Source organism: Oenanthe melanoleuca, chromosome 2, assembly GCF_029582105.1.
Source record: "Oenanthe melanoleuca isolate GR-GAL-2019-014 chromosome 2, OMel1.0, whole genome shotgun sequence".
Classification (NCBI taxonomy): domain Eukaryota; kingdom Metazoa; phylum Chordata; class Aves; order Passeriformes; family Muscicapidae; genus Oenanthe; species Oenanthe melanoleuca.
In genome coordinates this window covers 100,381,318-100,397,135 of record NC_079335.1, presented here as the reverse complement: position 1 = coordinate 100,397,135, position 15,818 = coordinate 100,381,318, and the positions used below count along the sequence as shown (strand labels likewise).

At 36.3% G+C, this 15,818-nt stretch overlaps 1 protein-coding gene across 19 annotated transcripts in view; it reads left to right on the top strand.

Moving 5' to 3' along the window:
- Nucleotides 1–15,818, top strand: part of CLASP2 (cytoplasmic linker associated protein 2) — a 150,896-nt gene that overhangs the window by 88,186 nt on the left and 46,892 nt on the right. For 12 of the 19 annotated variants that reach the window (XM_056485343.1, XM_056485332.1, XM_056485342.1 and 9 more), the window contains 7 exons: nt 2,362–2,432; nt 3,936–3,995; nt 5,131–5,208; nt 5,775–5,942; nt 8,651–8,706; nt 9,895–10,065; nt 13,292–13,315. In XM_056485343.1, coding sequence (XP_056341318.1) covers nt 2,362–2,432; nt 3,936–3,995; nt 5,131–5,208; nt 5,775–5,942; nt 8,651–8,706; nt 9,895–10,065; nt 13,292–13,315 — 628 coding nt within the window. The remainder of the gene's footprint in view (nt 1–2,361; nt 2,433–3,935; nt 3,996–5,130; nt 5,209–5,774; nt 5,943–8,650; nt 8,707–9,894; nt 10,066–13,291; nt 13,316–15,818) is intronic. The other 7 variants (XM_056485334.1, XM_056485333.1, XM_056485344.1 and 4 more) reach the window with 1 other exon arrangement.

The window sequence follows — 15,818 nt, the reverse complement described above, 5'->3', positions numbered from 1 at the left end:
GGTGCAGTGTTCTTAATGCCAAGCACTTACTGCAATTTACTGTGATCTCATCCTTGGTTTTAATTTAGTAAGTTGTTGGAAAGCCTAAGAGGTTTCATCACTTACACCTTTTCTTGGCATCTTCAGTATGATTGGAATGTGTACTTGCTCTGTCTGTGCCTCTGCGAATGTGCTCTGAGACCTCTGCATTTGGGCTAAGACAAAACCCCTTGACATTTTTTTCCCCAGACTCTTACATTGCACTGTGAGAATGAGGAAATGAGTACACCTTACACAGGGTAGTTAAAATTTTAAGAGAACAATAATATTTGCAGTAGTGTAAGACAAGATCAGGCATGTAAGAAACTGTAAATACTAACCAATTACATTATATTGGCTTTAGTGATTCAGTTCATTTGAAGACAAGTTTACACATCAGCTATAGTTACCCTGATTTTGTTTAAATTTCTGTTCTTCCTAGCTGGGACTTAACATAGTGGATTTGAAGCATAAAAACAAGAAAATCCTATCCACAGTGTTCAAATACCCAACCAATAAATGGCATATGTGAGGTGTTTTGGCAGAAAATTTGGATTTCAGAAACAAACATCAATAAGAAGTGCGGCCCCACACCCCTTTGGACTTCTGTCCTTTGGATTAAATGAGTATTGGTCAGGGGGTCTTTGATCAACTGAATATTTGGAACCCAAGGAACTTCAGATTTTGGAGTCAGTGTTATACTCAGAAACTCCCACAAGCATCCAGTGACAGCCAGTTCAGTTCCTGCTGCTTTACTGTGTAGCTGTTGTAGAGTGAGTCAGCATAAAAACAGGGAGTCTGTATTATACCAGAGATCTCATCTTTGTGCCTTCACTGGATTTCATATTTCTTCTCCTGGAAGTTCTTACACTGCAGTCTGATTTCTCTTTCTGGACACTTCATAAGGAAGCCAGTTAAAAAAAAGGTGGCAGGACAGAGAGGGAGTCACGGACAGATGGCATAGTGGCAAAAATCTTTTTCAGAAGGAGGTGGGATTCAGGTTTGTCAATGGATCTTCAAGGTGGTTTGCAAGGAAGCACATATCATTGCATCCTCAAAGGAGTAGCAGATGAAATGTGGCACCTTAAAAACTGAATGAAAGTAATTCTGAGGTTTGATTCCTTTGCAAAATACTTTCTAGAAATTACAGTATCGATAGCACCGAAGACTTTGAATGTACAGGTTTCTCCATCTGTAAAAAACTTTATTTTTACTCCTGATTTGCCCATTTTTCCTTTCTGGAAGTCATATGCCTCTTTTCATTTTGCAGTCTATGCAAAACACAAACAAAGCCCCTAAAACTGTTTTTAAAAGTATATCAGGACAAACAAATATAACTGTTAGATTAGGCTCTTCCAAAATTTTTAATTAATTCCTTCCTAATTCTAAAATTGGCAGTACTCTGTGAGCTGATGATTATCTCTTCTTTTTTTTTTGTGGTTTGTATGTTTATATCCTGTAGGTGTGATACATGAGAGAGTAAAAATCCTCAGTACTGTACTTTTAAGATCATGGATTTTTTTAAATTAGCCTACTGTTTCACACTGTATTTGAGACTGTTTACTGTAGGTATTCAATCAAAAAAGGACTAAAGAAATTAACTGAAAATATATTTGTTGAACCACATAACTCTTGCTTGGAATTAAAATGGTAATGCTTTTTGTGTACAATTAGTTAAGAAAAGCTGAAGTAAGGCAACTTTAATTCTGAATTCTGTAATGGATTTGGATTTAATATATTAAATTAGTTTATCTTTTGAGTGGTTTAATAGTTTTCTTCTCCCGTCAGATGTTTCCATTTGGTTTATATATATATAAGCTTGCTTGTATATCAGTGCTTTTATTACTTCATTGACATATTTTACATTAAAGGAAATTTGATCCTTGTGGCACTAATCACTGATCATTGTAAGAATGCCCATATTTTCATATTTATTGAGTCACTTTTTGCTCTATAACCCTGATTTTGAAGGTGGCTATGTCTATGACTTTTTTTCCTGTGGCAAAACTGAAATGGCATGAGCTTTCAACTCCTTTGAGGAGATAGCTACATTTGAACTTCTTATATTACTTTTGACAGCAAAGTATTGCATATCATGATGTGATTGTTGATGGTACTGGAAGTGGTTTTTGCTTGACCTTTTGGAAGAAAATAGCTTTAATCAATTGGCATGCTGAAGCAGTCTTTCATTTAATAGTATTCTATGATTTTGTTTTGGTAAGCATTTTAAATTATTGCAGTTTTTATTATGTTGTTAATTCTGTTGTTTGAATTAATTAGTACAGTACAAATTCAGAATTCAGGAATGCTTTTCTCATTAACTGTTTGTCCTTTTTTTGTCAGCATACTCATGTGCCACGACTCATACCTTTAATAACAAGCAACTGTACATCAAAATCAGTTGCAGTTAGAAGGTGAGTACATTATAAATGAAAAATATTAAAGCTGTTGTTTTTTAAAATATTATTATCATATGTTCAAAACTAACAAATTATAAGATTTGTGGCCATAAACTCTGAACACACAAAGCTGTTACCCAGTAAACTGCAAACTACAAACATTCATTTCAGCATTGGGACAATGGCAGCTATGTTAGGACACGGAGCATCCATGTGTTGTATTCAGTAGCTCAGCTACATCTCCAGCATGTTGCTTTCTCCAAGAACATGACGCTTAAACACTTGAATTGGCAGTTGAAAAATTTTTTTTTTGACAGTGTCATTTTCTGCACTGAATCACAAAAGCAGTTAATGCTGTTTCTGTACCAACATTAGTCCTGAAAGTGAGGTCACTGTGTGTACACAGGAAACAGTTTGAGCATCTGAATTACTTTCTTTGAATCTAAGCTGCTTTTGCATCCAAAGCAAGTGCTACCTCAACCCAGATTGTACTGACCTCCCACAGCTTCTGGTTTGACTGCAAAACAATTCACATGGTTTTAGGGCCTCCACATGCTGGGGCTTTACTGAGGAACATTAGACTGTAGGTGGCTTTGGTACTGCAATTCACAATCCAGTGAGTATCAGTGAAGCATTGTCTCCATACAGCTTTCATTGTTTTGGAAAGACAACAAAACACTAGATTGGCTGTAATAGTGAAAAGTATTTCAGGGTTTCTTGCCATGCCTTGTTGATGTCCAAAGGATGTGGGCAGAATCAAAACCAAATTTATCCCTCCAGAACAGGTCAAAAATGCTGAATAACCAGAAAAGTTGATGGTTTCAAACTGTCAAATTCACATGTTTGAAAATTATCTACATCTCCCTAATCTATTTCAGTTTGATTTTTCGTCAGGATCTAGCTTCAGACATAGTTTAAAAGGCTGGCTTTTGCTAATGGTAGTTTGCTAAATTATCAAGATTCCCAAATTAATAATGAATGCAGTTATGTATCTTCATGAATACAGTGCCAGAATATCTTTTGTAGTGCTTTCTATATGCAGAGCCCTCTGCTAAGAGTCTCATGTTTTCCTTTATGATAATACTCAGTAGTGACAGATAGAAGGATGGAAATAGTGTTTGGGACAGAAGTATACCACCATAGGAATATTATATAATGTCTTTAATATTTATTTTTTATATTAGGATTTTGTACACTGTGCAATTTTTTGAGCTTGATTAATTAATGTCTGTTATTTTGTGACTAATACAGTTAACATTGGGTATGTGTAATAACATGACTTGAACAGCACATTGTTAGTTGAACCACATATGTTATTTTGATGTCTTAAGATCAGTTGACCTGCATGTTTGCTTAATATACAGAATATTTTAACTTTCCAGTAAGGTGACCTTATTTGACAGATAAATGTGCTTTTATTTCATTTATTTCCCTCGGGGGAAAGAGTAAAGTCAGTGGTTATTTCACAAGCATATTAGAGAAATTAGTATTTAATTATGACTTGTTCTTTGTTTTTAGGCGCTCCTTTGAATTTTTAGACCTGTTATTACAAGAGTGGCAAACACATTCACTGGAAAGGTATGGGCCAGTATTCTTTTTCCCCTAAAATAAACTACTAATGCAATTTAAGACAGAAATATTGTCGTTGAATCCTAATTGGATTATGTTGTTCAGTGTTGGCCAGCCTTTCTGGCATAGACAACTTTTCTAGCACAGCAGGTCACGCAGCTCATTTGGGTGCCAGGGGGATGGAGAACTCTATGTTCCAGCCTTGGCTTCCCGTGGCCTCAACCCCCTGCCCTCTGCCCCTCCTATCCTGCATGTGAACAATGCATACACATGTAAGCATCTGTCTTTTCTCCTGGAAGGAGGAAAATTGTGTGTTTGCTGTGAAAGACAGCAGGTGGGCTTACGCTGGAGGACTTTTTGTGGTAATGAGTAAGGGCACACTGTGACTTGTCCAGATAGATGGGAAAACAGTACATGTGTCAGTTCTGCAGGATGGTCACTGTAAGCACAGGGTAAGAGCAAAGAGACTAAAGGGCATCCAGAAAAGTCTCTGAAGAAATCATTCAGCTCCACAGTCACATTTCTGTCCCCCAGGTGCTCCTGAGAAAGGGAGTGATGGGGAAATCACTTCATTTATGCCAGAGTGTCTAAAAAAACCCACAAAACCCACCACCTTTCCCCCACCTCCCAAATAACAAACCTCCTACCCAAAACTTACCTTGAGTTAAAACTTGTTTATCTTCACAAGTTTGTGTTCTCATGGGTACTTTGCTGTTCATTGAACTTGTATTTAGGTTTAGAGCTCGTATGCCAAAAGCTTTCAGAGCTGAAAGAAAGCTTACGGTCTTAATTTTTCCCCTTTTCTTACTATTCATATAACAATGGAAATAGCTTTTCCATTTCAGGAAGGCAGGTGTCTTAAAAAAGATACTTTTAAAAATATAACTTTTTAAGTGTGATAGGTGGACGTATGTCAGAAAAGTAGATTAAAATCCTTTTAGATTGAAGGAGTAAGCTCACCTAAATTTTTACAGAAGGTACGGTTATGTCATCACTGTGTTTAAATGTTTGTTTACTGTCTATTTTGGAAAAAAACTAGCATTGCAGCTGTTTTTTACTTGATGAAATGTTATGAAAGTGTAAATTCTAAGTTCTGCCTAGAATTCAGAGTAGCAGAATAGTATGAAGAATGTCTTTCTTCTAGGCATGCAGCTGTCTTGGTTGAAACAATCAAGAAGGGCATTCATGATGCTGATGCAGAAGCAAGAGTGGAGGCAAGAAAGTGAGTTTTGATTAATTTTGCTCTGAAAAATTGTATGTGCTAAATGAATGATAGAAGGCTCTAATTCAAGGGGAGATGCTATCCGTGGCTGAAAAGGATGACACAATTTTGTTTGAAAACTGACATTTCTGTCCTGACTTGCTAATTAGTTTCTTTAGCAAAAGACATTTTCAAAGCTGAGTCAGTCAGTTCGGTTGTGCAGCATTTAATGGTTGCACCGAAAGAAGAGTTAGGTTGATATTGTTGCATGATCATTGTCCTCCCATTAATTAAATCTTTAAACAACTGCAGCACTTTGACTAGCGGGAAGGTCAGAAAACAATTCCTTTTGCTTCCCCACACAACTGGTAAGTGAATGTGAGACATTCAGAGGATACATTTATTTTGAAAAGATTAATTCAGTCCATGTAGAGGTTTCTTTTATGATTTGATGAGCATCGTTGTGTGCTTTACATACTCTCAGTTCCTTTCACTCCCATCCATAGTTCATTCTGTAATCTTTACTTCCTGACTACACCCTTTAAAGGAAATACTGAGCATTTACAGGTGGTTATTCTTTCTTGCAGGGCTTATCTGGGTCTTAGAAATCACTTTCCTAGTGAAGCTGAGACTCTGTACAATTCTTTGGAGCCACCCTATCAAAGAAGCCTTCAGACCTACTTGAAGAATTCTGGCAGTATAGCATCTCTCCCTCAGTCAGACAGGTCATCCTCTAGCTCACAGGAGAGCCTCAAGTAAGGGTCCACTTTACTGTTTCTGAGCCAAGAAGCAAATGCAGTTTCTCAAAAGCAAATTATCCAGATTCCTGTTGAATGCAGAAAATCTGCAGTTTTATTTTGTGACTTCTAATTAATCAAAATTTATTCTGTGATGTTTTGCTATACAACAGTGTTAACCCAGCAAGGTGAAAAGTACAGGCTGTCTTTACTGGATTTTGGCATGCTGTATTCATGCATTAATTCCTTAACAGCTGCTTTAAATACGAAAATATCTTCAAAAAAAAATCATATTGATGTCCAGAATTCTGATGCGCTGAATAGATCTAGGAAAGCAATAATGATATTATTCTATTTTCATCTCTTTTCACTGGCAAGCCTGAAAAAGCAACGTCAACAATGGGATTCACTGGAGATTGGTTTGGGTTTTTTTTCTCCCTATTTTCACAGTACTGAATATGTATTAGCGGGATTCTGCTACTCTGCCAGTAAATACAGGGTGGGTCTGTGCTGCAGTCAGTGATGTATTAAAAAGCATAGACAGTCTTGAGCTGAATAAATTAAAGTTTTCTTAGGTACCAATAGCAAGAGAAATCTACTGGCTTTTTAGCAGATATGTCAACTAGTAGTAGTAGTGTGGGGTGATTTTTGCCTTTAAATGCTAGAAAGCTTCCTCAAATTATTTCAACTTTTTAATATTTCAGATCTTTATTACCAAAACCAGAGAGCTTGTCTGCTCACTTTTGAATTGAAAGCAAAGACTATTTCTCACATATTGGAAGTCGCTTCTTTGGGGTTTGGTGGTTTTTTTTGGTTGTGGTTTTGGTTTTTTGTTTTTGTTTTTGTTGTGTGTTTTTTTTTTTTGTTTTTTTGGTTTTTTTGGGTTTTTTTTTTTTGTTGTTTTTTTGTTTTTGGTTTTGTTTTGTTTTGTTTTGTTTTGTTTTTTTGCTGATGCCTGAAATACCAGAGGTTTACCTTATCTTTCTTATGATACTTGTAATTATAAAAAATGTTTTTAAAAAGAATTGTCTGTGATGCAAGCAATTGCCAGCACCTGATTTTCCACAAATGTTTATTCAAATACTAAATATCCTTTTTTAAATTAATCTGTGTACCCCATCTGAAAATAAAAGTGCCATTAATGAGTTACTGGTAATATACTGTTTAAAAACTAAATTACAGGGAAATTAGAATCTTAAAATACTCTTAAATCTTGAAATCTTGTTTCCCATATTGCAACATGTGTAAGTGCTACAGTACAGAAAGTGAAGGTTAAAATAAGAAATTAGCAGAAGAGGTGATGATATTGGAAATCAATGGAATTTTAATTGATTTATTACTAACTTTGCATTCAGATGGATGTTTTTACTCTGTTACCCAACATTTTATTTCTGACTTTTAGTATAGATGCTGAATTCCCCCTGTATAGCCTAAATGAGGAAATATGGGTATGATTTTACTAAAAGTTTGATCCTCTCTGATTTTTGACCTTCAGAACTTACAACTCATACAGATCATTAATCTAAAATTGTTTTAGAGAAGATGAAGGAATGAGAGAGAAGTGTGGTGACTTCTGCCTACCTGGATGAAACTTCTTACATAAAATGTCAATTGCAGTACATTGTAGCAGTTGTCTGAGACTTCTGTTTGGATCAAGTTGTAAGGTCAGGATGCACCCAGGAGCTCTACCTCAGCCTCCTCACCTTACTTGAAGCAATGTACCTTCAAAACACTAATCATGTCAGAAAAGCAGGTTTATTCAGAATGAGCTGCAAACGCATGTTCTTCTGTGAGGATTTAGGTAATGGTGCTGACTTCTGTAGTACTGCTGAGCGCCTGAGCTAATAACTGGGGTAAATATGCAGTATAAGGCATCTCTTTTGTCTTCTGCTTTCAGGTTTAAAATTAGAGGAATTATTTTTACGAAAGCTGAGACACTGATTCAGCTTGTAACTTGACTGTTGACGAACTTTCTCCGTCAGATATTCAACCAATGAATACGCTATTATATTTTCTTTTACCAGTCTTTCTTTTCCCTGGTCTCCAGTTGCCAAAGGATGGGCTCACAGTTAAACTTGACGAGACTGAAAGATTGTGCTTCAATAACTACTCATTTTTGCAGTGAAAAGGAAATGAAGATAAAACATAGAGGAAAAGACATGGGTTTTTTCTGTGTTTATGAATTATGGGAGCCTCTACATTCCAACAGGGGAAATGGAGTCTAGCTGCTTGGAAGCATCATCATTTCCTTTTTTAATTTATAAAATGATTCTTGAGGCAGCTAGGACTGGAGGAGGCTTATGACTTGGACACCTGTTTTTTCTTGTTACTGCAGACACCACTTCACATAATGTCTTTCACAAATAAAGGTTTTTGGGTAGCTCTCACTATTCTTGTTTGATAAATCAGCCCTGTGATTAAAGTCTCATACTGACCACATTAAATGTTTCTGTGACCAAGTCTGGAATGCCTGGACTTCGCTAACAAAGTGTGCCTGTTGGTAGCTGAAGTGTTAGTACTTTGTGATAAAGATGTAATTTTATAAAATATAAAGGATAAGATAATTCTGGTTTTATCATTATTCTCTGTTTAAAGTATTTTTCTATAAAATATGCTGAGAAGGTTGAAGGGGAGAAAAGAACAGAAATTTTATTTTTCCTCTCTTTTATTTTTGGCTTTTGCATCTGATACATGAGACTTACTGGATTTACTGACTTTTTTTTCAGTCGACCTCTATCATCTAAATGGTCTGCAGCCAGCTCAGCAAGTCTTGCAGGCAGAGGTATGGTGGTAGTAATGTAGTGCAGTGCACAGTTATTGTTTCCAGGTTCTTCAAATTAAATGTTCTAAATTCAGCTTGAAATTTGACTGTATCAGCATTTACCCTATTTCCAAGATAAATAATGGTATGTGTCACTACAAACTGTACCTGGGGCTAAGATTGTCTCACACTCACTTCACATTTTATGTAGGTTCAGTTGTTTCAAGTATAAGACATAATTCAGTATTAACTGATCATCTCAGTATCAACTGATCATCATCCTGGAGTTTTGTCATTGAGCAGTCACTCTCAAAGAAACAAAACATTATTCTTTGGTCTATTTATGATTATTCATTATTATTTGGTATATTAAATTTGAAATTAAAGACTCACTTTCTCTTTCATCTGTTCCCATGTAGCTATTGCTCTTTCTAAAGAAATTAAATAAAAAACCAACAGCCAAACTATATATTTGTAATTCAAAGGTTTAATTATGTGTTTAGATTTTGGAATTTAATAACTTCAATGTATTTTCCCATAATGTCTTAGTAACTCTTTGAGAGTAAATTGTTGAGCTGCTTTTTACAAAAGGACTGTAATTAAGAGTTGATTTTGAAACTGGTAAGGGAATCAAGTTTAGAAGACCTGCAACAATGGTTAAAATTAAGCAAATAGTTAAAATTCAGTAAATAATAGGAAGTGAATATGAAAATACTAAAGATAGACCCTAAAGCATTTCGGAGTACACATTAGCTCACCTATCTGTGGCTTTACCTTAGCTGAAGTGCATGAATATTTTTTTCCTCAGTATCTCAAGGAATGATGTGAATTTTCTTATATTTGTGAATCATTCAATAATGTAATAAATCACACAGAGGTTCAGAATTATGTCATTTGTGCTAGGGTGGGAACAGAGAGTTTGCGTTAATACTACAAATTCATGCTGAATGAAGATAAACACTACTGTAAAACAAACTATCCTTTATATGCGGTTCAGGGTAAGATCAGGTCTAGTTTGCTTTTTAATCTCAGTAATTCTTAGTTTAATACTAATTTAAGCTTTTTTACACAGTTTTTTGTGCTTGCTTGCAAGCATGCTGTGGTAGTACAACATGTTAACCTTTTAAAAATAATTTATTTTATTCAATGTCAACTTTTCTTTTTCTTTTTTTCTTTTTTATTTTTTTTTTTTTTTTCCCTTTCTGGTAGTGTCAGGCAGCAGCAAGGGCGTCTCAAACCTGGGTACCCTGCAGAGGTCTCGCAGTGACATCGACGTGAACGCTGCCACAGGTGCAAAGGCCCGTCATGCTGCTGGACAGACAGCTGGCGCTGGGCGCCTCTCAGCAGCCGGACTGCCCCCAGGGTCCTACGCCTCCCTAGGTAAGGGAAGCACCTCTGCACTGCTCGGAAGGGTTCTTGTGATTTTCTTCATCAAAAAGTTACAGTGCCATGCTCCTGTATTTGCAAAGCAGTCGTCCTCTGTAGCGCTGGAGTGTCGCAGAGGAGCAGGTGTTCTGAAGTAGGTTACAAACTTCCATAGATGCTGTATTTTTCTTGTGCTGGAAGAATGCCAATGCAAAGTGTGTGTCCATATGTGCTCTTTGAATGTCTTAATCTAGAATTAATATTAAGTGCTGGAAGGAGTGGTACCTTCACTAAACATGTGGTGATCATACCTTTCTTTGTTTGTAAAAGTAACAGGGAAATGAGTGTGAGAGCTCTTGATTTTCCATTTTTCTCAGCTCTTCAGGTTCTTTACAAGAGTGCTAAAGAGATGCGCTGGCAGTAAGAGGTGGTTTCTTCATGAAATAGAGAAGTGTTTTACACAGTAACTTACTACATTGAGTTCATAATTTATCTGTATGCTTTATCTAGCTTACAGTCTCCATTGATATTTGCTGTTAGACATAGAAAGTGGTGCAAGTGGTAAGAGTGCAGTAAAAGTATTTGATGGTGGTGGTGTTGGTGTAGGTGCTAGAACATCCACTAAATGGCAATGATAAAGGACTCTGAACTGTTTTTATTCTTAATGTTTAGCTTATCTGTGCTATAGGGATAACAGTGGGGGAAGAGATGTTCAGTGTTCAAAAAACTGGTTTTTTCTTCTCAGTTTCTGTGCCAGCTAGATCACCAAGGAGAGACGTTGTCTAATTTTAGTATGGCCTGAGATGATCACAAGGGACGAAGAAACTATCTAGTTCTTCTGATTTGCATTGTGTTTGGGTAGATGTTAGCATACATGTAGGCTGTGATTTGCAAAGGTTTTGGTTGTGCTTTTTAAAATCAAAACTTAAAAGCTGTCTAAAGTTATTTTTATCATCAGGGCCATTTGAAATGCTGTGAACAGCATTGATTTTAGTGTTTATTTAAAAAGTGAGCAATCTCGACTTTAAAGGTACTTGGAATAGCAGTTTTGAATGTGAGCTCCCTCTGGTGCCCACAGAGAGGACAGCAGATCCTGCTGGGTCTCAGGTGGACACCGACCTGAGGCTCCATGGTAGAGAGGATACACTGGTGGTTCCCCAGGGACATTTTGGATGCCCCATCCCTAACTGTGTTCAACACTAGACTGGACCAAGCTTGGAGTAAACCACTCCAGTGGAAGGTGTTCTTGCCCACAGTAAGGCAGGGTAGAACTTGGTGATCTTTAAGGTCCCTTCCAACTCAAAGCATTCTATGATTCTGGAGCTGTCAGTTCCTCCTAACTTAATGGCTAAAAGCCTGAGATATGTGGGATGATTGTTTTCCAAGATCAGAGTATTGCCTGGTGTGTTTTGATGTGCAACAAAACATATTTTGAGCCTCAGACAAAGCTGGCATTCAGAGAAGCAAAAGTGGTATAGAGCGTAGTGACAGAGGGAAAAGTCAAATGAAAAACAAAGAGATAGATCCTGCTCTGTTAATGTCTTCTTTATGCTGTTCAAATGAAGAGACTGTATTATCTTAAGATTTTCACAGAAAATTAGCTGTTGATTGGAGTATTGGTTTGCTTTTAGAACATTTTAAGTAATATCTGATCCATGCCAAGAATTTTGTAAGCAAGGGTTGAGAAGGGCACAGAGGTTTCCAGTGAAGTAGACACTGGTGGATTTATGCAGGAAAATAACAGAAATAGCTTATACTCTTAGTGATTTATTGATTGGACAAGCGAGGATGAGGGAGAGGAACAATAAGCAAAAAGTCCAGGTCCTATTCGTTTGAAGGATTTGAGTTGCTGGAAGGCTTTACCTTGCTAGCAGATGCAATAACGTGGGAAGTACAGTATGATGGTCATTTGAAGTGACAAAATAACATAGTACTGGCAAAGTACAGTAGAAGTCAAATCCTAGTGCAGACAGTGAAAGGGCAGTGGTAGTCAAGGAGACCAAGCTTTGTTTGCAGTCACATAAAAGCAGTACGGCTTCACTGATCTTGGCTCAATCTCCTAACAGGTTTTTGACTCTGGTAAGGTAGTATGATACATACCATGTAGACAGTGTGATTGTTGTGGATTAGCTTCAAAACTGTTTACTCCTGGTTTTTGGAAGGTAACCTTAGAATGAATGGGGTGCTCATCCAAGCAAGTGCCATGTTTCAGAAAATGGGCTAATTTGTAAAGTTATTTCCTCTTCATTTTAAGAGATTTATTTATAGGAGCCCAAATATGGGAAGTTAAATGACAGAACTATCAAGCTAACTCTGACTATGGTCCAAAAAGGCCTAGGCAATGTTACTTTATTTCCGTAATGCTTTCCACTTCCTTTAGGTGTTGCAGTCAGTACCAAAATAAATGACATTATCTCCTAGAGCTTGAATTTATTTTCATTCTAGCTTGCAGAGAAACATCCACCTTTTACTTACACAGCTACCAAATTTAAAGCCTCGGAAGGCCAGAAGCTTATAAGCATAGTAATCCATAATCGTGTTCACCCATCTTTTCCCTTTTCATTATTAAAAGAAGAACTCTTGCTTATTTGTTAAAGACTCTTCTAGAAGTAGGAGGATACTCTCTAGTTATTTGACATCTTTAAGTATTAATGTCCTTATTGAGGAGGCTTAAGCTGTAATTATATATGTCTCGTGCTAAATATCTTAATCTTGATTGTTACTGTCACAGTATTTATGCACAACCTTCCATCTGAACTGGTAAATATTTAATGCTTTTAAACCAGAGTGAAACTTTCTCTCATTTTTCCCCCGTCTTAATTGTGGGGTTTTTTTCCCCTCCTGTCCCTTACCCCAGGTGGGGCTTTATGCTCAGAAGCAAATTTCATAAGAAATATAAATATGTGGTTCAGTAATGATATAAATATGTACCAATACTTCAGTATTATAAGAATTAAACCATTTATAAATGTTTTACTGTGAGGGTTTTTTCAAATCTGGGAAATACAGAATCAGGATCCCTGTGCTGGCTACTTGTACTCTGTTTTGTAATTTTGTACCTTGCACTGAGCGAAACCAACTTTGCTTAAGGTAGCTTATACATGCATTAATTAGATAAACATGTCTGCTGTATTTAATATTAATGTATTTTCCTCAGTTAATGTTTTATGACTCTGCTGTGAACACCTTTATTCTAACACACTAAGTTTTCTGTGTTTCTTTGCCTGCTTTTTCAACAAAGAGGATACTTCTGACAAGATGGATGGTAAGAAATTATTTAGTCAGTCCTCTAATTCTATTAAATATCTAATAAAGTGTCTTACGTAAAAGTATTGATGTTTAATATATTTGTCTGTTCATTAACAAATTACTATACTGTTTCCATTAACTCCTGTGTAATCTAGATGTCTTACTAAATGTGTTATTGCTGTCAGTGTGTCAATTGTTTGTCAATTTTTTGAATGTTTGATCTGTATCAGCAACAGACATTACCCCTCTTTTTTAAAACAAGCTTTGTTAATTACAGAGCGGTTTAGTAATTGTTACATGCTGATTTTAACTAGTTAAATACATGCTTTTTAAATTAATCTACTTCCAGTTTATTCCATAGTTTTACATTTAAAGTCAATTTTTTTGACTTAGCAGAACAGCAGTGGGAGAGCAGATGCTTGACCACATAAGTATAAAAAACCAAAAAAATTTCCTGTGTCAAAATCTAGCCTTACTACATGATTTTAAGTGCCTGTAAATTCTGCAGTACAATGTAATTCTGCTAAAGAATCATTTGTGAAGACGACCTACCTGTTAAAATAGCTTATCAAGTAGTCCACCTAAGTTTTAGCACTTGCTTTTTCTTAATTCACTGTGTTACAAACACATGGAGGTACTGCAAAGCAGATGAGCATCAAGCTTCTCGCAGCAATTGTCCATTTCAGGTGTGTGCAAATAATGCTTCACATACAATGAAGTGACAGCCCCAGCCTGCTGCTTGGTGATTGTAGTTCTAATTCATTGCTTGGGAGCACTTAATGAGCACTTAGCAAGTCTGCTGCTTACTTAATATTTTATGTCACGTATTTATTAACTGTGTATGTTTGGAAGAACGAGTAGTTCATTGGAAGCAAATGTAGAAATGAAAATAGTAAGAAAGTAGGTTTCTAAACCAGAATCTTGAATAAATTCAAAACACAGATGCTTCTTGAAAGAATTGGAGCTGGTTTTGAGCAATGAAGATGTTAAGCCTAGTTTAATAGAATGAGGAGTGTTTCTACAGGATAGTAGAGTCTGTATTGCTTATTTCCATGTTATATTTCCTTAGGCTTCATGTAGTGGGCTTTGTTTATAGCTGTTATTTATAGCAAATATTGAGCTTTGGATATCGTCACCAGAAATAAAGGTTCTTAGGTCCATGTAGGCCTAAGAAACATGGCCTTTTATTTTTCTTTTGTTCTGACCAGAAGTCACAACTAACGATATGTTCCACAATTCTGTTTAAAACCAGCAAGGGAAATGCTATACAATTGATCAGAGTAACAGGGTGGGGTTTTGTTCCAGAGGCTATCTCTAGATATGATCTGCAAGATGGAATGAAAACAGCTTAGCTGTCCATCTGTAGTTGTATGATACAGCTGTTCTGATCTAACCACCACCAGGACGAACTAATCATTTTTCGTTTTCCCACTAACCTTGTCCACATTGTTTTTTATCTCTTCTTTTGTTAGCACCTTGTGATATTCCATTATTGATTGCTGTAGGGGACCAAACTCCATAGAACTGATTTCATGAAAGTGACTAATATTCTGTTACTTAGTTTTTGGAGCTTCCAATATGCCATTAGCCATCCAGACCAGGTGGTAGCACAAGGCTGAGAGCAAAGAGAAACAGAACCACCCCTTTTAGGAGCATCTGTCTGTTATCCTGTCTTAGATGTTGCATAGAATCTGCCTTCCAAGATTAAACTCTGCAAGACTGTAAGATTTGGAGGGATAGCTAAGGGTTTGGGTTTTTTTTGGTTTTGAGTTTTTGCAAACTGGCAAATTTGATCTGGGAAACTTTGGAGCACTCCCTACATACGTATTGCTGTAACTGTTTTTTATGAAGAAGCATTGAAGTATAAACTGAACTAGTTTTTTAAAGGGAGTTTTTAAAAATAATTCAGTGAAGATACTGTAACATGAGAAAACTTTGCCAGCAATCTGTCTGAGTTCAGGCTAGCCTAAGACACTAGTAGATGTTTTTATCATTGTAGTTCTCTTACAAGGCCGAAATGGTAGAGAGTGAAAACAAAAGTGGAAGTACCCTTCCGTTTTTTAGGGGCATTTAACATTATCATTAGTAGTATATATTTTATTCCGTAATAAGATCTGTTTCAAAGGAACTTAAAAGAAGGACTGCCAATGAGGCAGGCTTGTATGACTCTCACATTGTTAAAAATCTAGCCGTTTTAAGCTTGGCATACTTGTCGAAGTGTGATCTGATTTCAGCAAGCTCGTGTTCCTTCCATGTTGCTGAGCAAGATTTGACCTTGTGCATATGTATCTTCAGAGTAATCACAGGCTTAATTCAGAGAAATCCTGTTTGCTGGCAGTTCCTATCAAATTATCACTGTCCTGTGTGGGAAACAGTCTCTGTATTTTTCTCTAGGTTATATATAGTAGTATGTTTCACATTTTCAGAAGAGCTTGCATTACAGCATTTTTAATGTCTGTTTTGATCTGTATGTGTAATTTTGTTGATTGATTTCATAGATGTAATTTTTTTCTATTGAA